This window comes from Nomascus leucogenys, chromosome 23 (assembly GCF_006542625.1).
Source record: "Nomascus leucogenys isolate Asia chromosome 23, Asia_NLE_v1, whole genome shotgun sequence".
NCBI lineage: Eukaryota > Metazoa > Chordata > Mammalia > Primates > Hylobatidae > Nomascus > Nomascus leucogenys.
This window is the reverse complement of record NC_044403.1, coordinates 23,691,419-23,712,865: the sequence shown is the minus strand read 5'-3', so window position 1 is coordinate 23,712,865 and position 21,447 is coordinate 23,691,419. Positions and strand designations below refer to the sequence as shown.

The 21,447-nt window shown below is 35.9% G+C and overlaps 1 protein-coding gene across 1 annotated transcript; it reads right to left on the bottom strand.

Annotated features, from left to right (window-relative positions):
* Nucleotides 1-8,315: 8,315 nt before the first annotated feature.
* On the bottom strand, nucleotides 8,316-20,550 carry KLRB1 (killer cell lectin like receptor B1). Its single transcript, XM_003265457.1, has 6 exons — nucleotides 20,389-20,550; nucleotides 14,281-14,379; nucleotides 13,520-13,594; nucleotides 12,253-12,407; nucleotides 11,802-11,917; nucleotides 8,316-9,181 (listed from the first exon to the last, which is right to left on the bottom strand). Exons 1-6 carry the CDS (start codon nucleotides 20,471-20,473, stop codon nucleotides 9,034-9,036), a joined length of 678 nt encoding a protein of 225 aa, XP_003265505.1. The 5' UTR covers nucleotides 20,474-20,550; the 3' UTR covers nucleotides 8,316-9,033.
* Nucleotides 20,551-21,447: the final 897 nt, after the last annotated feature.

Here is a 21,447-nt window from a genome sequence, read left to right as displayed (position 1 = left end):
GTAAATGATGATAGATAGATAGATAGATAGATAGATAGATAGATAGATAGATAGATAGATACATCATAGCTATGAGTTCATATTGTTACCTCTAATTCTAATCTGATACTTCAGAGTTATTGTGGCCTACTTTTCAATGCTTTTAAGTACATTTTCCAGCTGAGAGAAACCTGGCTATCATCATTTACAATGCCTTTATTTATTTGCTCAATTAAAGTAGTTATTTGCTCAATGTAATGAATCTCTAAACCACCCCTGGATACCTCTTCCACCTGCCAGTTCCTCACCCACCTTAAATGTGCTTCTGCCTGGCTCTCCTTTTCCGCTGCAGAATCCTGCATGCCTCCAAGAAGCCTTCATATATGGCTCGCCCTCCACACATAGATCCTGACACCTCCATTCCAGGAAGCAAGAAGGAAAGGAATAATTGGAAGGGAAGACAGGGAGTGGAAATTAGAAAGAAAAGGACAGTGGAAAGGTTATATATTTTATTATTTATTTTAGTCAGGCGTTTGGTGAATTACTTTTGTAAAGTCAATTTTGTTTCTTTGCTCTCTTTTTTTTCTTTGTAAAAGATATCCATGGCTGTCTTCTAAGCTTATTTGGGTTAGAGTGCTAGTTATGCATAAAGAAACATCAAATGTTGAACCCTTGCAGGATGAAGGTAAGGAAGCGTGGCCTGTATTGTAGAAGCCAATGATGGTTGCAGGAGCAGCAAACAGAATTGAGGCTTGACCTAGAGGGCCTGTAAAACTGGATACTGCCTACTTCTGTATCCTCAACTGCCTGGAAGAGAGTTATACAACAATTAATGCTTCGTTCAGGTAACTTGCCTCTCAGCCTCCAGGGTAGAAGAGTGGAGGACCTTTATTCCTCCCCATCTGCTTACTACTTGGATGAGAACATTTCCCATCAGATGCCTGGAAGTCTTCTCACATTCTCTAACCCAATCCATGGGAACTCTTGTCCTTTCTCTTTCAGAAACCCATGCTTCTGTTGGCAACCCATCCATCTTCATCCCCCCAAACTATCAAGAACTATGAAGAATCTAAGATGTTTATCCTACTTGCAAGCTAATAATTTAGCCTGTGGGTTTCATGAATACTGACAAAAGACATGAAACTCCTGAGTCAGAGAAAAGGGAACCTTATGATTCATGCGTAGCCAGAAGAGTAAGTTGCACTTTTGCTTTAGTTCCCCTTGTCCATCCAAAGTCTGAATATTCATTTCATATATCACTATCTGTGTACAAACATTTCAAAGTATCATTTTGAATTTTCCAGATACACAATAATATTACCTTCAAATAATGACAGTTTCTTATACATATATTCCACTTTCATTTAGGGGGAAAATTTTCCAGATTGTAATTATGATTGTAATTATGAAAGAGGAAATTCAGATTCTAGTTATGGGCATAGATTTTTCCTTTCCACTTATTGATTAATTCATCACATTTACTGGGTGTGTTCTATGTATCAGAGTCTGGGAATCCTTATCCCAAAAAGCAGGGAAAAGGAAGAAGCTGGGGTTTTGTTCATGTCTCAGGAAAAAAAATGCATTATTCATTTGTAAATTAAGATTTATTGATATTTACTGATCAGAAAAGGAAAAAAGTTTGGTAGTATTTAATTTGCAAATAAGCATTTGTTGCTTATTTTTGAGGTATACTATATTAAGTGAGTTTAGTGTTGAACTGCTTGCTACATTTCATAAAAAGGTCAATGATGAGAACAGACATGCAAAAGCAATTCGCCATTGCCTAAACAGATGAATACAATTTTATTATACTAGATTAAATAAATATAATGTAGTTTAAATTATGTTGTTAACAGTAAAGAATGAGATGTAAAATATGACTACTATATTCAGGTAATAGTAAAAAAATTTCTGTACAGTTTTACCACTTGAATACATTGATTGGGTAACACCACTTGATATAAACTATTAGAGAGATGGAATATATTGTGTTTAAAGTGTAGGCTCTGAAGTCTGACAGGGTTCAAATCTAGGCTCTTTTACTGACAAACTGATTGACAGTGAGCATGTCAACATCTCTTGGGAATCGAATCTATAAAATGAGAAAAATAATAATGCCGACTTTATAGGGTTCTCTAAGGATTAAATGAGTTATTGAAGACAAAGGGCTTAGAACAGTGGTTGGCACATAGTAAACGTTCAATAAACATTAGGACATATAAGGTGAGAGATGAGAAACTGAATTTAAGTAAAGTAAAAGTCTTTGACCTGGCCTCATTTCTGCTTTTGCAGAATGTGGCCATTGTACAATCTCTATGATTGTTCATTGTGCAATCTCTATGATTCCATCTAAGTTTATACACCCTATTTCTATGGTTAGATTATTCGAAGTTCCAAGCCAGAGACAGGATCAATTGTTAGAAAAGCAAATGGTCATTTGCTTGTAGCCAGGGCAATGATTTGCATTGTTCCAGGAAGGAGGAAGGAACATAAATGTTTTGCTATGAACTGGACTCTGCCTAATCGATCTGGCATGTGTAAATTACCAAAACAATATTTGCTTAATTTGGTCCAACATAAACGTGAAGAAATGCTTCTTCACCTACTCCTTCCTCCAGGATTCAACAAAACAAAAAATTCAAGTGCTACTGAGCCCTTATAAAGGCCAGGCATTTCTTTTGTGAACTAAAAATTGTGTAAATATGAAAGGAGCTATTGGGGATTAGAATATATTTTAGAATTCATCTACACTAACATCTTTGTTAAAAGCCTTCTAAAGATGTGAACTGTGTGTATTTCCTTTCTCTATTGACCAGTTATATCTTAAAGTATTATAAAGAAGAGAGAAGCTTCAAAGAAAGAAAGAAAAAAAAAGAAATGGAGCATCGTTTTTTTCTGGTAAAATCTTTATTATTTAAGATAGCCCTGACCAACAGTAATATGCTCTTATTTTTAGTCATGGCCCAGTGGTGAAGAAATAAGATTCTAAGTAAGCAAAGCTTATCCTTTTGGTGTTGTGGAGAACTGGTGTTCTTTCTTTGTGAGGGTTTCATTTACACAGCTTTCTAGTAATACAAATTTTCTATTTATAACTTTCTTTCATGTTTCAAACCCTAATACACAATTTTAAAAGTCGGAACTCAAGAAACTCTGTAACAAAACCAAATGGTTTAAAAAGACTTTGCCCCACTTCAGGCTGGGTGCAGTGGCTAACACCTGTAATCCCAGCACTTGGGGAGGCTGCAGCAGGCAGATCACTTGAGGCCAGGAGTTCAAGACCAGCCTGGCCACCATAGTGAAACCCCGTCTTTATTAAAAAACCAAAAAATTAACTGGGTGTTGTGGCACATGCCTGTAATCACAGCTACTCTTGAGGCTGAGGCACAAGAATTGCTTGAACCTGGAAGGCAGAGGTTGCAGTGAGCTGAGATTGTATCACTGCACCCCAGCCCGGACGTCAGAGAGAGACCCTGTCTCCAAAAAATAAACAAATAAATAAATAAAAATTTGCCCCACTTCAGCCCTAGTGGACTTCTTCCAATCCTCAAATACCAAGAGCTTTCTCACCACAAGATTTTTAACTGTGCTGTGATCTATGACTAAGATGTTTTTATTCCTCATTTGCTAGAAAATCCCTAAGTGACATACACTGTGAATTAATATTTTGTTACACTGAATCTGAATGGCAGTATAATCCTTCCCCACTGGAACATTTTTTTTTTTTTTTTGAGACGGAGTCTCGCTCTGTCACCCAGGCTAGAGTGCAGTGGCGCAATCTCGGCTCACTGCAAACTCCGCCTCCCGGGTTCACGCCATTCTCCTGCCTCAGCCTCTCCGAGTAGCTGGGACTACAGGTGCCCGCCACCACGCCTGGCTAATTTTTTTGTATTTTTAGTAGAGACGGGGTTTCACCGTGGTCTCGATCTTCTGATCTCGTGATCCACCCGCCTCGGCCTCCCAAAGTGCTGGGATTACAAGCGTGAGCCACCGCGCCCGGCCGTAAATTGCTTGCATTCTATACAGGAATCTAGTCCTCCATTGCCATTTAGGCAAAATCACTTAACCTATAAGTTAACCAACAATTTAAGTCATCCTGTACTCTTCATTTTAACACCAAAAAAACAAATTGAAATAAAGTAGTAATAGTTGGACATTACTGTTTGTGTTTTGAGCCTGAAAATCACTACTGATGAATAAAAATATCTGAACATTAACCTGTGAGCAAAACAAGCTATCTGGGGTTCAATTTCAGTCAAAATTGGAATTACGTTTAGTGATTATGCCTGTTCGACTATTTTTGCCTGGAAATGTTTATTTGTGTAGCAGTTACTTGCTTCCTAAAGTAGAATACTGAAAATTTTTCATGAAGTGCAAAGGACAAATCAAAAGTACACTCTAGTTTTACAGTGTCCCCATGTTTATTTTGAAAGGGCGCTGGTAGATTGTGTTGAGATACAGAGTGCAATTGGCTTCCCAGACCTGGGAAATCAGGCTTGGGTTCCAGCCCTATTAGTGGGTTACCTCGTAAATGTTGAAAAATTATTCTGTGTGCTTGCTTTATTATTTGAAAAATAGTCGTTTTGGAAAAACCACCTTGCTGAGCCCAGGTGTTACAGAAAAGTGATTATATAATAATTTATTTGTTCATAAGAAATATTTTTGAGCATCTACTATGTAACAGAACCGTTTGTTGGTTCACAATACTAGAAGGTCCTTGCCCTCCTGGGCTCACATTCCCATGGAGAGGGCCTAATAATAGTAGTACTAGTAGCAACAATAACAAAATAAGAAAATAAATAAATACATTATTCTGTTTTATTCATTGTGTGGGAAGTAAGATGTTCTGAAGGGGAAAGTTGATAAACTTGTTCTGATTGGTACAGAACTGTTTTTTATTTCTTCTGTTTTGCTCAGTTGGGAGGAAACAAGAGCATCATCAAAGGCAAAAACAAAAACAAAACAAAATGAACCAATAAGCCTCTAAGGTAGCAGGTGAAGCTCATCATAAACAGTTGCAGAAGTAAACTTGAATTGCTGGCAAGGAGTAGATTAAAGTCTATCTCCACCAGACCAAGATAAGTTAGTTGCTTCATGACTCTGTAGGTGTTTAAAATCCAAAATTACTTTTAGAATTTTTTTATTTGTATTTTTTTGAATTTTCCCTTTTCCAAGCTGCTTGATACAGAAGGCAAAAGTTACTTTTTCTTATCCATTTCTGCATCATGAAGGGAAGAATTGATTGGTGGCTGCCTAAACATAAGTGGATTGGAAAGACTGATTAAACAAACAAACAAAAAAACTAGGTGGATGCATTAAGAATATTTAAATTTTTAATTTTCCTACCAGAAATGTTTTTCTACTATGCCTACTTTTTAACCCTGCCATGTGTATTGAAGAAAGTCTGTGGAATGGATGGGGCAGGGAGGTAAAGCAGAGATAAATAGACTTCAAATCCAAGCACGTAGCCTAGAAAATACACAGAAGGAATCTCATTGGCCCTGCCTCGAGATCTTTCTACCGTAACATAAACAGATTACTCTGCCAAAAGTAACTTCTTAGCCACTATATTAAAATGAAATCAGAGATGATCTTTTTTTTTCCCTTTAATTATTCTGTCTTGGTGATTGTCCAAATCCAGCCATGAGAAAAGTGGAACTAGCTTTACAAAGATAAAAACAACTAATTGTAACACAGCAAAGAATTAAATCATATTTTGGAAAAGTGGGAAGAAATAGATGACAAATTATGAGGAGCAAAAAGATTTGGGGTAAATTTCATCAAAGGAATTAATGTTTAATTCGAGCCTTTGACAACTGCTAGGATTTTTCTAGGCAAAGAGCGAAGGAGTTCAGTGTTGTTTGGACAATGGTCCGTGTGCCTGGAGCAAGGGCTTCACAGAGGCACATAGTGGAAGGCAACATCAGAAACGTAGATGGCAGATCTTTTTTCTTTTTAATTTTAAAAGACTTAATTGACAAAAATTGTATATATTTAAGGTGTATAATGTGATGATTTAATATACATATACATTATGTGATGATTAGCACTATCAACACATCCATCACCACCCATATCATTTGTGTGTGTGTGAGTGTGATGAGATATGTTCTTAAAATCTGCTCTTTTATCAAATTTCAAGCACACAGTATAGAGTATAGTATTATTAACTACACTCAACACCTTGTACATTAGATCTCCAGAATTGATTCATCTTAGGACTGAAATTTCATACCTTTTGACTAACATGCCCCATTTCCCCAACCGTCCAGCCCCTAGTAGCCCCTCTTCTACACTCTGCTTCTATGAGTTGGACTTTTTTAGATTCCACATATAAGTGAAATCATATAGTATTTGTGTGTCTGACTCATTTCACTTAGCATAATGCCCTCTAAGTTTATTCATGTTGCTCAAAGTGCCAGAATTTTCTTCTTTTTTTTGTAGCTGCAAATTATTTCATTACACTGTATGATATATATGTGTGTGTGTGTATATATATATATATATATAATATATATATATATATATAAAATGCATACCACCTTTTCTTTGTTCATTCATCTACTGATGGACACCTAGAATGATACCATATCTTGGCTATTGTGAATAGTGCTGTAATAAACATGGGGTGCAGATATCTTTATGAGGTGTTGATTTAATTTCCCTTGGATATGTACCCAGAAGTGGCATTGCTGGATTGTATGATATTCTATTTTCAGTTTTTGAGAAAGCTCCTTATTTTTTTCCATAATGGCCATACCAATTTTTATCTCCACCAATAGCATATAAGATTTTTCTTTTCTCCACACCCTCACCAACACTTGCTATCTCTTATCTTTTTGATAATAAGTAAACAGTAGATCTTGAATGCCTTACTAAGTATCATATTTTCACCATGCCTTGGAGTTGCAGTTTATGTCATAAACATTGACTCAAATACTATAACCAAAAATTTCCCCTTAAACCTAATATTTCTTAACCTGCCTGAAATATGGTTAGACATGCCTTCCTCATGGAATTGTGCCTTCATAGTTTGAGATTCCGGGATAACCTCAGAATTATAATATCCAATACATGGTAAATATATTTAATTTTGCAATAGCACATTACAGTGACAGATAACCTAACTTCTCGGGGTTAATTTTTCTGCAAAATTTTCTTACGGATGTGTGCTTTAAGGCTGCTTGATTTCAGATCTAACAAGTACAGAAGGAGGAAAAGGTCAATGTTTGGAGTGAATTCTGGACTAAGTGGGTGGATATAGCCTTATCCTGAATCACTTTAGAAGATTGCTATCAACATCGTTCCAAAAAGGTGGGAATGTGCATTTTCCATCATGGGACAATTTTCATCAGATTTCTGCTCTACTGGTGTCATTACGTGTCCTTCCCGGAAAGTATCAAATACTTCCAAACCTCACTTTCATTATATATTATTTTGTAATGACACATTTGCCTAAAATGTTTTCCTAAGTAATCTATTTTCTAAGTAATTGGCACAAAATGAATTTTGCTTTGATTTTTGATCTCTTCAAAAGTTATTGTTTTAACAAGTATTATAATTCCTCATGTATGGGATATAGGAATTGAGCCATTCTTTTAGCCATGTCATATGCACTTGAATTTATATAATTCAATTTGGTGATGAATTATTAGGGTAACCAGATATCTATTTTTCAGAATTTTATTATGACAAATCTTCTTATCAGGTACATTAACCATTTTCATTTATTTGATTTCCATGCATAATTTGGCATATTTTTAAGAAAGGTGGACATTCAAGAGATCTATGATAATAAATACTTCTGTTTTTTAACTTTCACTTCACAATTAAAAGGTATAACTTATTTTCTATCAGAATAACTAAAGATTTAATTACATATTTTCTATAGCTTGTGTGTGTGAGCCATGGGTAGAAGACAATATGGAAGAAAATGATGTAATAATAAAATTAAGATGGGAAGAACTATGGAATGGCAAGAAGAGTTAAGGTCCCTTCCCAAACTCCTTTAATTGTGGGATTCTGGTGTCAGAGTCAAAAGAATGGACTTTAATCAACGTTCTGCCACAACTCAATTGTGTAGTGGTTTAAAAAATGATAGACTATGATAGATGCACAGGGATTTAGCAGTTATTTACTAAAACTTTCCTGGAGATGAGCCATTACATGGAAGGGATCAATGAAGGCCACACATACACGTCAGGATTAGAATCTGATTCTCTTCAGCAGGTCTGGGGTTCTTTCCATTGAAGGGGAGCCAGAGATCACCTCCAAAGCCCCTTTTTAGCTTGTAGCGGGCTTTTCTATTGGATCTAGAAACTAAATTGGCACCAGGCAGATGAACAAAATAAAAGTATACACATTTTATTCGTTTTGCATGTACATGAGGAACTCGCAAGAGAGTGACATCCATAGAAGTGGCCTAAGCAAGATGCTTTTATGCTTTTTAGACCAAGAATGATAAATTTGAAAAGAAATGACAGGATAAAAAAAAGCTGGCTAGGGGCAATAAATTTTCTAGAGGAGTCACTAGGAGATATATTGGTTGTGGGGGGCTGTAAAATAGGTGAAAAATAGGTGTTTATTAAGTATCTTTATTCAGGTTCATTGCAGCATCCAATTCCAGGTCTCTGGTGATAAAAGCTATTTTCTTGCCCTTGTATGACTCGGGTAGCCCTCCCAGAGGAATCTTTATGGCTTGCCGCATGCAGGAAGAGACAGGTCAGCTCTCCCTTTCTGAATCTACAATTTCTGTACTGTTTTAAACACAAAATCACTATACCAATCTGGCATATTCATGGACATCCTTCACTCCTTCACCATAGAAGATCACTGTTTCTTTAAAATGATACATGTTTTCTCTATGTCTCTGTTTCCTCATTTAGTAGAATGAATATGATAAACGTGAACTTCTGTAAGATTCATAACAGTTGCACAATTCTCAGAATTTGTTCACTTTGTGCCACTAAATGTACATTAGGTAGTGCCAATAGTATGTGCAGCTAAAAGTACAGAGATCAGTAATGGGAAGCAGATAAATTGAGATGGGATTCATAGTCAAGAGTCAGGATACACTTTATTTTTCACAGGTGTTAGTTCTTTTTGGCAGATCCATCTGATTTCTGTACTACAGTACTCAGAATACACAGATGTCTGTGAGATGTAAATACAGCTGTTTTCTTTAGCATCACCTCTAATTTCTAAGCTGTGGAGCAAAAGAAAAGTCTGTCTTAGCGTTTATGATTTTCTTAGAGCTATTCTCACTTAGCCATTATTTCCTAGGACTCTCAGGAAGCAGTAGAATGATAAACTATTAAACAAAGAAGGTACACAGTCACAAATATAATGGTATGAACTTTTAAGATAGAGCTAATGTAAACCTCTGGAACTTTCAAGTTCATCTTCATTGGAAAAGAATCCCTCTAACAAGAAACTTCACGATTACATTAAAAAAAGAAAGAAACTTTGGAAACTGGGGATTCAGTCTTCTTATTATTCTACTAACAGGTCACGTTAAAAATGTTTCCTAACTTTACTCAGCCACAGTTTTCTTAAATATTTAGGCTATAGCCACCTAATATTTAGGGGAGTCATGGAGATGAAATATGAAAATGTGGCAATACTTCAAAAATATGTGCTGAGTAAATATGATAAATATCTAGAGGCAAAATGGATATTCAGGGTCTATAGAATTTGGAAGCAGTGAGAAAAAGTGGCTCAGTTCATGGTTATGTAGTCAGAGGTTCCTTTCATTCTCATTCCAAACAGAGGTGAACAGGTGTCTGCAGCAATATAATATTAGTTTCAAACAGGCATGAGTCCCGTGGCTCACTGCAGGTAGGAGGTGATGATATAATTCAAACAATGGGACAGGCTGTATTGGGGTTGAGTTGCAAAGATGGTGTGAGTTTAAGACTCTCCTATTTGTCTCAAATGGATGAGGTGGTGGCAGCGTGCAGGGCTCCATCACAGCTTTTCTTTAGTCCTTTGTTCCATTTTTTCACGTAGCCTCTTTGGGCTGCTTGTCTGATTTCTTCTTACTGCCCAACCTTCTAGTCAAACCAAGAACTTCTTTCAACTGGGCTATTGCAAAAGTTCCCTATATTTTATCTCTTCCACCCTTCTAATTATTTCTTCAATTATCAGGGTAATTTTTTAAATGCCAATCTGGCCAAGTCAACAATTCCTTTTCCAAAAGGCCCTCAGTGGTTTTCCAGGCCTTCCTTGATGAGACATCTGGCTAGCTCTTGAACATTGTCTCCTGTAGCCCCCAAAACCATCCTGTAAAAAGTACTATGATTCTTCCCTTTCTTTCCTTGCCTTGCAAATAAAAGCAGAGTCTAACTGGTGCTTTTTCTACTATAACATGATACCTTCCAGGTTTGCCTGATCACTACTATCTTAATCAAAGCATCATCTTTCTCCTCAGTTTAAGATTCAACTGAATTTACTCCATCCACTTTACACATATTTATGTTCACATTTCAATGTTTTCAAATTTTATTTTTTACTGTGAACCACAATAAAATAAACATTTTGCATTATGACCCCATTAAGAAACACAGACACAAACTATATTTAATAAATGCTAATTCACCAATACCATGTCTGAAAAGATAAAAATAAATTAATAGCAAACATACTTTCATTTATTTGTAAATAAAATATAGAAAATAACCCCCAGAAAGCAATATAAAAATCAAGAGAGATGTTTTTAAATATAATGTGTATGTTTGGCTTTTCATAAATTTATTCTAGTCCAGAACATTTATTTTAAATCATCTTTATTTTAAAATCTTACACTTTATAAAATATTTTAGAATGTGGCTCATATAATGTCAAAACTTTGCTGATTGAGCCAACATTTCTTTCAGTGTTTAATACTTTCCATACTTAATAAATTATCTTAGTATAATTTAGACAAACTTAAACATTCTCTTATGTTTTAGATTTTAATTTCTTGTTTTTTGAGTAATGGAAAATACATTTTAAATGTAAATTTTGCCCATTTGACTAAATCATTTACAGACTCATTAAATATAACTGTTTATATTATCTCTTTTGAAAAACTCATTAAAAGTTCTTTAGAGAAATGTGGTTGAAGGCCTATACGTTTTTGCTTGTGAGGGAAGAAAACACCCTGCCTTTTTCTGCAAAATTATCCATGAATTCTGCTAAAATATGAAATTTGCCTGTGTTGCATCTCTCATAGTACGTTGACGATAATTTTGACTATCTTACACAGGACAAAAGCATGTAACACTGAAGAGAAAACAGCAAATAGCTCTTCTGCGGTTTATACATGTTTTCATCACATCCTCTCAAGTACCTCTGTCTTTCACACCAGCAGTTCAAATATACTGCAATTTTTGTCACAATATGGGTGTCTGGGTTCCACACTCTGATATTTACTATTTTTTCTTTTCTTTTAATGCCAGCTGTGACCCACTAAATTGGTCTCATTACCTACTAATGTATATTTTCCCACAGTTTGAAAAATATAACATAAGACATTCTGTGTGCCAGTGGTCTCCAGATAATCACTATTTTTAATTTAATGTGCCCCTTCCAAATAAGTTAGTCTGTTTCCTGTCCCCTAAAACTCCATTGCAGATAAAAATATATTTTCTCATAAAGAGCTGATATCTTTTCATATATAGAACTTTCCAATCAACTTTGAAATCATCCATCTTCTTAGCCTATTCTGAACCTCTTGAGAGTTTTTAAACCAAATTAAAACTACAAAACTCAATCTTCAGTGTTACTACCTTGCAGTGTAAACCTGATATAAATTGAATATTAAAATTAGCTCATCTAATACTCACTCATTAGAATTTAAAAAAGAGCCATTTATCCACTTCCAGTTCTTCTCTGATAATGAAAAATTTAATCCAATCCAAAACAGAATTGCTTTGTCACGTATCAGGTTCTGTGTATGTGTCTATAAATGGAACAGAAGAATATTAAATCTGCTTATCTATTCCTGGTTTGATCCCCTAAAACCTAGTTCAAGCATCACCTCATCTCTGAAGTCTTTCCTAACTCCTCATCAGCGTTATTCCTTCTTTGTGATATTTCCCTCTATGTTTTTATTTCTATTATTGTATTCATCACCTTATATTTAATTGGTTGTTTACATATCCACTTAGTCATTCAAATTGTGAAGTCAAAGTCATCACTTCCATTGCATAAAACCCCTGGGCTAATGCACAGACATATTAATATGGTTTAAAGAAAGTGTTAAGTTTTATTAAGGTATTTTATTTAATGATTTACCAATTCATCCTTATCTCGAATAAGCAGCAAGCTGGATTCTTTGGTGGAACAATCAGCTAGACTGTTATTCCAAGGGTTGACAGTGTGAGAAAATAACAAGCATTTCTCTCGGAGTTGCTGCCAATATATTGGGCAGTTTAAGAGAACCGGTCTCTCTAAAGTAAAAAACAGAAATAAGAAATAAATGTTATATTTCTAACCTATCCCTGACACACCACAACCAATCATACACACAGGTCATTATAAATGCTCAAAGTTTTTGATTATCACTGTGAGAACAATGAATTTGTTATAAAGTTGAGATTTTTGAGACCTACTGTTCATTCTGGTACCAAGAATTGGGAATTAGTAACCAGTTATCTTGAGCATAAATGGAATCATAAAATATTAAAATAGGAAAATACCATCAGAATAATTTAAACTGCCGCATCTTATATTTTAAGACAGTGAGAGACAGAATAACTTGTTTAAGTCCAGCCAGTCAGATGAAATATTTCTATTTCTCAGTTTCCTTAAATTCATCACCAGTGCCTGTTTCACTACATAGGCAACAGTATAAAACTCATGTAAAAAGTGCTGACTTTAAATGATGCACAAAATGCATAGCAAATAATTATTTTCACTAAATTAATGAGAAATACCATGGAGAAAAAATTATAAGAAAATTTCTAATTGCTAAATGATGTATTCACCTACTTAATGTAATCTATTGGATAGAATTTTCCAGAAGGACTTTCAGGTTTTCTTAAAACTTCCATTCTGTGAGAATGTGCACACAGATCATATTCCACTACAGTCACTCAACAATAGTCACCTTTTTTTATTAACACACACTGGAACAAGACTAATGTGGCTGCATGGTGAGGAAATATAATAAATAGTAAAGAATTCATTCTATGTTTAAGTTCTATCAACTAACTTCAGACCAAACTTAACAGCTCACTAAAATAATCAGGTATTTCACATATTTTCCTATCAACAATGGAGTATCCTAGCAGAGGCTCCTCATGAGGCAGCATGCCTTGCTGTTTAAAACCTTAGGCTCATAAGTCAGACCACTTACGTATAATTCCCAGCCTCATCACTTGGTGCTTATGTGACCCTCAGCAAGTTGTTGAATCTTTTTATGTCTCAGTTTTCTAATCCAGAAAAGCAGAATGATAAGAATATCTTAACATATGGATTGTTATGAATTGTGCCTAAGGTAACACATAAAATCTACCAAATATTAACTGTTATTCTTAGGAAATTCAAGCCACACAATTACCTGTTGTTTTATTCCTGTTCTGTTGAATGTCCACACTGCATTTTTCTGTTGATGATTTCTGTATTAAGGATGTCACTAGTACATAAGGAAAAACAGTTAAGGGTATTAAATGCTGAAATGTGTGGTGGAGTGGATATATTACATTTGTTACTTCAGGAAACTAAATAATCTCAACAAGCTTGAATATGGACAGAAGATAAAAGTATTAGCAATGTGATAAAAAAAAAAAGGTCTCACCTACAGGAAGCATACAGAAACAAATAAGAAAAAACAAAACAGGTGGACTCACACAGGCATTAGGTTGCCTGTGTCTACTAGGTAAGTCAATCTAAGGGGATTACTTAAGCTCTTGAATTGCCTACAGTCTCACCTGAACTTTTATCATCTTCAAAATGAGTCTAATTGTGCCTGTTCCAAGGGACAGATTGTCTGCTGCAATCTGGAATTTTAGTAAGTACATAATAAACCATAAATAACTGGAAATTTTTCTTTTCTTTGTTATCATCAATTGTGATCTTTTTCAAAAGTTCTTGGGCCACATATATAATACCCCATGATGACTCTCAGGGCAATTAGGAAGACAAATATGAAAGGCTGGTATCCAAAGTGGATACGGACTGACTGTTAGAAGCATTGTTTCATGACTTTTTATTCATTGATCTTGCACTAAGATTGGGATAGCCAAATTATGTTGAGATGCTCTAAGATACATAATGGAAGTAGAGTAAGTATTATGAAACAAATGATGGTGCCCCACTTACCTGAAACACTCAACCCAGTAACAACCAAGACAAGGAGAATAATCCCAGCACAGCTAAGTTTTAGGGCAAATTGATGCCAAGGTGAACCCTGACAGACATCTGAAAAGTTAAAAAGAAAAACACAAAAACAAACAAAACAAAAAACCTCAGTTAACTCAGTGGAGTACATCTGGTACAAAAATGTACTTGGGATAACATAGGGACAATTAGATTCAGCTTGGGGGATGGGGGCAGGGAACAACATTTATCCATCATTCTAAAAGTAGAGTCCTGCAAGATGGGTTCTCAGATCCAACAGAGTTTGCTCATTGATAAAATACGAACACTTATGCATGTGTGTATACAAAAGATTGGCATAAGAATCAAATGAGATAGGTAGAAAGACGTTTTGAAAATTGCCAGTTCTATACAAAAATTAAGTGCATGTCTTAATGTGTGAAGTAAGTCAAAGCATTTTGTCCAAGAAGGAAGACCTTCATTTAGTCAAGATATTTTTTGAGGCTCTATTTTGTGCCAAGTACCATGTTAGGTGCTGGTGGTATACAGAAATTCTGTTCTTGGACATGGAATCCTCTGCTTTGCTATTGTCTAGAACAATCATCTCCAAGTTGGGTCAAATGTATGGCCATCAAGGGATAAGGTTTTGTGACTGCATATCTTTTTCAATATTATCGCTAGTATAACACAACATGTGCTTATGTTTACAACATCGCATAGTCTAAACCAAGTGTCAGATATCTCTGCTTTTCTCTGTAATCATACCAATTACTATATAATGAATCTCCCATGTTCTTCAGAAGTTATGATTATATTGATGAAATGTTATAAATTAATCGCAACTTTATCAATATATTTTGCTGTGTATCTTTGAAAACATAAATTAATAGAAAAAATAATAAAGAGAGACTTATTTATAAAAATATTCTGGAGAAACACTGGGATATAGCTTCCAAAATTAAATCAACTCTGATAAGGAATTATTCTGGTAGTATATGCCTCAGTTACACTGCTAGAAGTTGTGCCTAAATAGCTCCCATATCTCTGATTTAATTGTAAGTCTCCCTCTGCTCTCATTTGGTTTTTAACATATTAGATATATTATAATTATAAATTACTTAATAAATTCTATTATTAGAGCCAGGAGCTTTTATGATAAAGGCTTTCTAATTTATCTGAAGCTATTGATTGATTTGTATTATCTATTCCTTTTTATTTTTTCTAATATTATTCCATGTAAGTGATTACTTGCTGTGAGTTACATGTTAAAAAATTTAGCATCAGATATACTATAATATTATCCTTTATTCTCTTTATATGTTTCAGAATGGCCATGAAGCTATTTCTACTTTTAATGGTACATTATCCTTGAGGATTAAGTTGTGTGGTCCAGTTTGCAGACCTGATAATCTCTCACATCAGGATGCTCACACTGATATAAGTGAATCAGCTCTCTCTAAAATGGCCCTGAGGAGATAGAATTTAGTAGCGTTAGATGTGATCAAAGTTATGGGAGGAAACATAATACACTGAAGTCAGGGTTGTAACATATGGATTATCGTCTGGTACTATTTAGGACATGCTGTATCAGTCGAGGGGGGCAGGGAGGAGTAGATACCTAGAGGAGACTCCAAGGCCCCAGGGATATATCTGCATGTGAGGAAACAAGCTTGGTAATATTGGCCTAGAACTTCTAATGAGAGCTGGTGTGATGCAAGAATGGCTACATGCAGCCAATAAGCCCAAGACAGCACTGGGATGGCTTTCCTTCCAGTTTTATATATGTACATTATTTCACCTTTCTGTCTCTTCTCCTCCCTACCCTTTTCTTCCTTGAAACTCTAAGTTTGTTTGTCTAGTGGAGAAAGCTCTGTATAGTCACTATTTTAATTGCTAAATTAATTTTATTTATTTATTTATTTATTTTTGAGCTGGAGTTTCACTCTTGTTGCCCAGGCTGGCGTGCAATGGCGCGATCTCGGCTCACCGCAACCTCCGCCTCCTGGGTTCAAGCAATTCTCCTGCTTCAGCCTCCCGAGTAGCTGGGATTACAGGCATGTGCCACCACGCCTGGCTAATTTTGTATTTTTTTTTTTTTTTTTAGTAGAGACGGGGTTTCTCCATGTTAGTCAGGCTGGTCTCGAACTCCCAACCTCAGGTGATCCACCCACCTCAGCCTCCCAAAGTGCTGGGATTACATGTGTGAGCCACCGCGCCCGGCCTAATTCTATTACTAATATTAATTTAGTAATTTTCATTAATAAAGGCTAACTTTGATTAAGAACAGTCTTTCCAATCTAGCAAATCTGAGTGTGAACATGCTATTTTGGAAAATACGTTCAACCTTCATAACCCACAGATTTCCTCATTTGTGAAATGTGGAATAATATCTATGTCATAATATTTTGGAGAGGAATATATGAAACAATTCTTCTAAATGCTGGGCACAGCATCTGGCACATGGTAACTGTTCAATGAACAGCAGTTCTTTTTTTCTAAAAGTTTTTTTTTTAACTATAGGTAAAAGGCAACTTGGTGACTTTTAAAAATTGTTATTCACTCATGCTAAAATGTAAGGAGTTGAGTGGAGTGTACTGTGTCTGGGAGGAATGCACTCCTGTACTGTGTTTCTGTGGCACCATATGACATTAGAATTAATGAAGTTACAATAAATCATTACAGAGGTCAGGCGGACTTTAGTTATCTGGAAATACCTACCTACGGCTATTCTCCTTTTGAGTTTAAAAAGTACGTGAAATCATCTCATTTCATTGTTCTAAACCTTCCAATGACTTTTCATCAGGCAAATCTGAGTCCGTAGAATGGCTCATATGTCCCTATTTAAGCTGGCCCCCACTTCTGTTGGATGTTATCACTCACGTCTCTCTTTCTGGTTTTGCTAACTGCCTTAGATACGATCACCACGCTACAGAGTGACCACAGCCTCAACAGTTTAGCCAGAGTCCAATAGTGGTTTTACATTTCGCCCTCACCCCCATCTGACCTCCATATGCACACTCACCACGCAGACGCCTCCTACAATATCACAGGCATGTTTTCATTTTGAGGTGTTTGCACTTGTTGGTCACCTTCCTAGAAGGCTCCTCTCTCAGGGGCTTATGTCTTTGTCCCTCACTTCTGTCGGGTTTTGACTCAATGTCATCTTCTCAGGGAGGCCTTCCTTGATTACTCTGTTTGATATGCTACCCTCCCCGAAAGCTAAATCCTATTTTCAAATTTTTCTCAATAACACTAACACCATCTCATTTTTTATACTGACTTAGTTATTTGTTTACTTTATTGATTGTGTGCCTCCATTTTTTTATTTTTATTTTTTATTATACTTTAAGTTCCAGGGGACATATGCACAACATGCAGGTTTGTTATGTATGTATACATGTGCCATGTTGGTTTGTTGCACCCGTTAACTCATCATTTACATTAGGTATTTCTCCTAATGCTATCCCTTCTCCCTACCCCCACTCCACAACAGGCCCTGGTGTGTGATGTTCCCCACCCTGTGTCCATGTGTTCTCATTGTTCAATTCCTACTATGAGTGATAATATGCAGTGTTTGGTTTTCTGTCCTTTTGATAGTTTGCTCAGAATGATGGTTTCCAGCTTCATCCATGTCCCTACAAAGGACATGAACTCATCATTTTTTATGGCTGCATAGTATTCCATGGTGTATATGTGCCACATTTTCTTAATACAGTCTATCAATGACGGACATTTGGGTTGGTTCCAAGTCTTTGCTATTGTGAATACTGCCGCAACAAACATACGTGTGTATGTGTCTTTATAGCAGCATAATTTATAATCCTTTGGGTACATACCCAGTAATGGGATCACTGGGTCAAATGGTATTTCTAGCTCTAGATCCTTGAGGAATCGCCATACTGTCTTCCACAAGTGTGCCTCCATTTTACTATAAACTCTATGAAGGAAAATAATTTTCTCTATTTTGTTCACTGCTGTATTCACAGCATGCCTGGCACAGAGTAGGAGCTTATTTCTGAATGAATGAATAAACTCTAGAGGCATTTTTGCAAACACCTTATCCACTTTTCTAACAGACCAAACCCTTGGCCATTTGGCCATAAGCAAGATAGGTTATCACTCACGTCTCTCTTTCTGGTTTTGCTAACTGCCTTAGATACAATCACCATGCTACAGAGTGACCACAGCCTCAACAGTTTAGCCAGAGACCAATAGTGGTTTTAAAATCATTTAATATCAGACCAGTGTTCTATAGTCACATATTTTGCTCTGGCTTTATTCTACTCTTATTTTTTCTTCAGGTTTACTCTCAGAATGACATTTTATAGGATAATTATTACAATCCAAGTAGAGAAAATTTCTGCATCCATTGGTTTGGGGTTATAGCAATATTTGGGAAGAGTCTCACTATCTCTATATTCATTTTCTGACAATGCCCACTTTCCAACGTTTGCTAGATACGAATAGAGGAAAAGAAAGACTTACTCTTTTCTTTAAAAAAAAAATATGGCTCAACCAAATCCTCCCTATAGTTATTAGAATCCTCTAATTTCCTCTACTGTTATAAGAAAATTATAGTGAAACTTAATTGATGGCTCTAAGACTTTCTTCTTGACTTAAAACTTTGAGAATTCAATAGTTTAAAACTTAGTCTTAAAACAGCACAAGTCAAATGCTTGGCATGATATGGAATGAATATCAGATTGGTAAACAATTGCAATATTATCAGTGATAGTAAATTCAGTTAGATATCAGAAAATAATAATGTGTCATAATAATTTCATGCTGATTTTCTGCCTCAGTTTCTAGTTTCCTCCCATCCATCCACAGGCCATGCTATCCATCATGTATTACCTCACATTGGTGTTCCCCACTTCTTTCATGCAGAATCCTAACTCTTCAGAGACACAGGAAAGTGCCAGTTTCAACAAATGGTAAGTAGGTTCGTTACTGATATGCTCAAGTGTTTTGTGGCTTGTCTCTTTCTAAGCTGTGATACTTTTCAAACTAGAAAATATCAGGTAGTAATGATATTCAAATCTTTGATCTTGAATATGATTTTTTTTCCAGAAAGTTTTCGTCTCTCTTGAGAGAGTGAAGTATGTTACTCATTATGCCTACACTTTATATATATATATATAAAATATATATAAAATATATGTGTATATATATATATATATATATATATATATATATATATATATTGAGATAGAGTCTCGCTATGTCACCCAGGCTGGAGTACAGTGGCACAATTACAGCTCACTGCAGCCTTGATCTCTTGGGCTCAAGCAATCCTCTCACCTCAGCTTCCCGAGTAGCTAGGACCACAGGCACGTTCCACCACACTTGGCTATTTTTTCGTATTGTTTGTAGAGATGAGGTTTTGCCACATTGCCCAGGCCGGCCTTAAACTCCTGGACTCAAGCAAATCACCCACCTCAGCCTACCAAAGTACTGGCGTTACAGGCATGAGCCACTGCAACTGGCCTACACGTTGTATTCTGAAAGGAATATTATGGATCAAAATGCACTGGGACTTAATCATAGTATGGATTATTTTGTAGAGGAATTTGGAATAACGTAGGTTGTTATTACAGCAAGTTTGCAATGTGTGTCTTAAATATTCCTTAGTTCATACATGTAAAATATTTTTCCTTCCTTCCTTCCTCCTTCTCTTTCTCTCTCTCTTCCTCTTTCTTTCTTTTCTTTTCTTTCTTTCTTTCTTTCTTTCTTTCTTTCTTTCTTTCTTTCTTTCTTTCTTTCTTTCTTTCTTTTTTTTCTTTTCTTTCTTTCTTTCCTTGTGGAGCAGGGGTAACCAATAGGCAGTGTGCCCAGGGTGGCCTAAAGTGTTGAGAGTCTTTTAACCAAGGCTCAGTAAGACAAGTGATGTTTGCTTTTCAAGCTAACTTGATTGAAAAAAAGAAATGTATGAGGTTTAAAATTTTTTTTCCAGAGTTGTGATTATCTGCAGGTAAGCCATGCAACACCCATTAAACATTAATATAAAACTACTGCTCATCTTTAAAGCAATGATTTAAAGCCATAAATGTAACAGGAAGATCTAATTCTGGAAGATATACAAATGCCGAAAGGAAAATTAAAGCCACTTACCCCGAGGAAGAGATGAAGGTGAAGAACTTTCTGGGCCTGAGTCCGTGGGTAAGCTTAACTCAGCATATATCGCTTGTTGGTCCATGGCAGACAGAGGAAGGTGGCATTAAACTTGTGTATAAGAACAAACTCTCAATTCTGTGAGGCAAAATCAGCAAACGGAAGCGTTCTGCCTGCAGTACTTTATCTCTCTTTTGTCCCCACCCACATACACTTCTTGTTGGTGGTTTTCTCCATAAATTACTGAGACAATCCACTTACTGCATGTTCATTATACCTAGCTATGTAATATCTACTTTCCTTAATTAACTGGCCTGTTGTTTGAGAAAATTCTGGGAGGCGCATTTGTTCTTGTTTTTCTAACCATCCCTTTTGTGTTCCTCTCTCAGGGACAGGACCAGAGTGAAGAAAATGAGGCATAGCCTGGGGTTCCAATTTAAGGGGCCCCCACAAAACTCACTAATTAACAGAAATAATATTTAGCACAATTTTGTAAAAGTAAAAATTAATGCAAAAAAGTCCATAATGCTATTCAAAGGCTCTAAAATCTTCCTGAAATACCTGTGCTCCAAAGAAAGTTGTGAAATGTGAAAAATGGGAACATAAATGTGAGAAAGCCCCTGGAATAACACAACAGAAAAAGCAATATGCTAAAGATCAATAGCCTACTGTTAGCTTAGCTCTGAAGGCACTCTTGGATATGATAGCATTTCCACATAAGAAAAAGTATTTGGAAACTGCCAGAATTGTAGGAAGTGGAGTATATGGAATTTTTTATCTCTTTCAAAGACTTTCTTTTTTTCAAGGTGATTATAGTGTGTGTCTACTTTTTTTTTCCTTTTTCCTTTTTTTATTATTATTGTACTTTAAGTGCACAATGTGCAGGTTTGTTACATATGTATACATGTGCCATGTTGGTGTGCTGCACCCGTTAACTCGTCATTTACATTAGGTATCTCTCTTAATGCTATCCCTCCCCCCTCCTGCCACCTCACGACAGGCCCTGGTGTGTGGTGTTCCCCTTCCTGTGTCCAAGTGTTCTCATTGTTCAATTTCAAC

Coding starts and splice junctions, on each gene's coding strand:
- KLRB1 (XM_003265457.1), bottom strand. CDS start 20,473: ATGGACCAACAAGCGATATATGCTGAGTTAAGCTTACCCACGGACTCA. Junction 13,595..14,280: donor TACTGGGTTGAGTGTTTCAG/GTAAGTGGGGCA, acceptor CTTATGTACTAG/TGACATCCTTAATACAGAAA. Junction 9,182..11,801: donor TCTTTTTTAAATTCTAATGA/GTGAGTATTAGA, acceptor TTTGCTCCACAG/CTTAGAAATTAGAGGTGATG.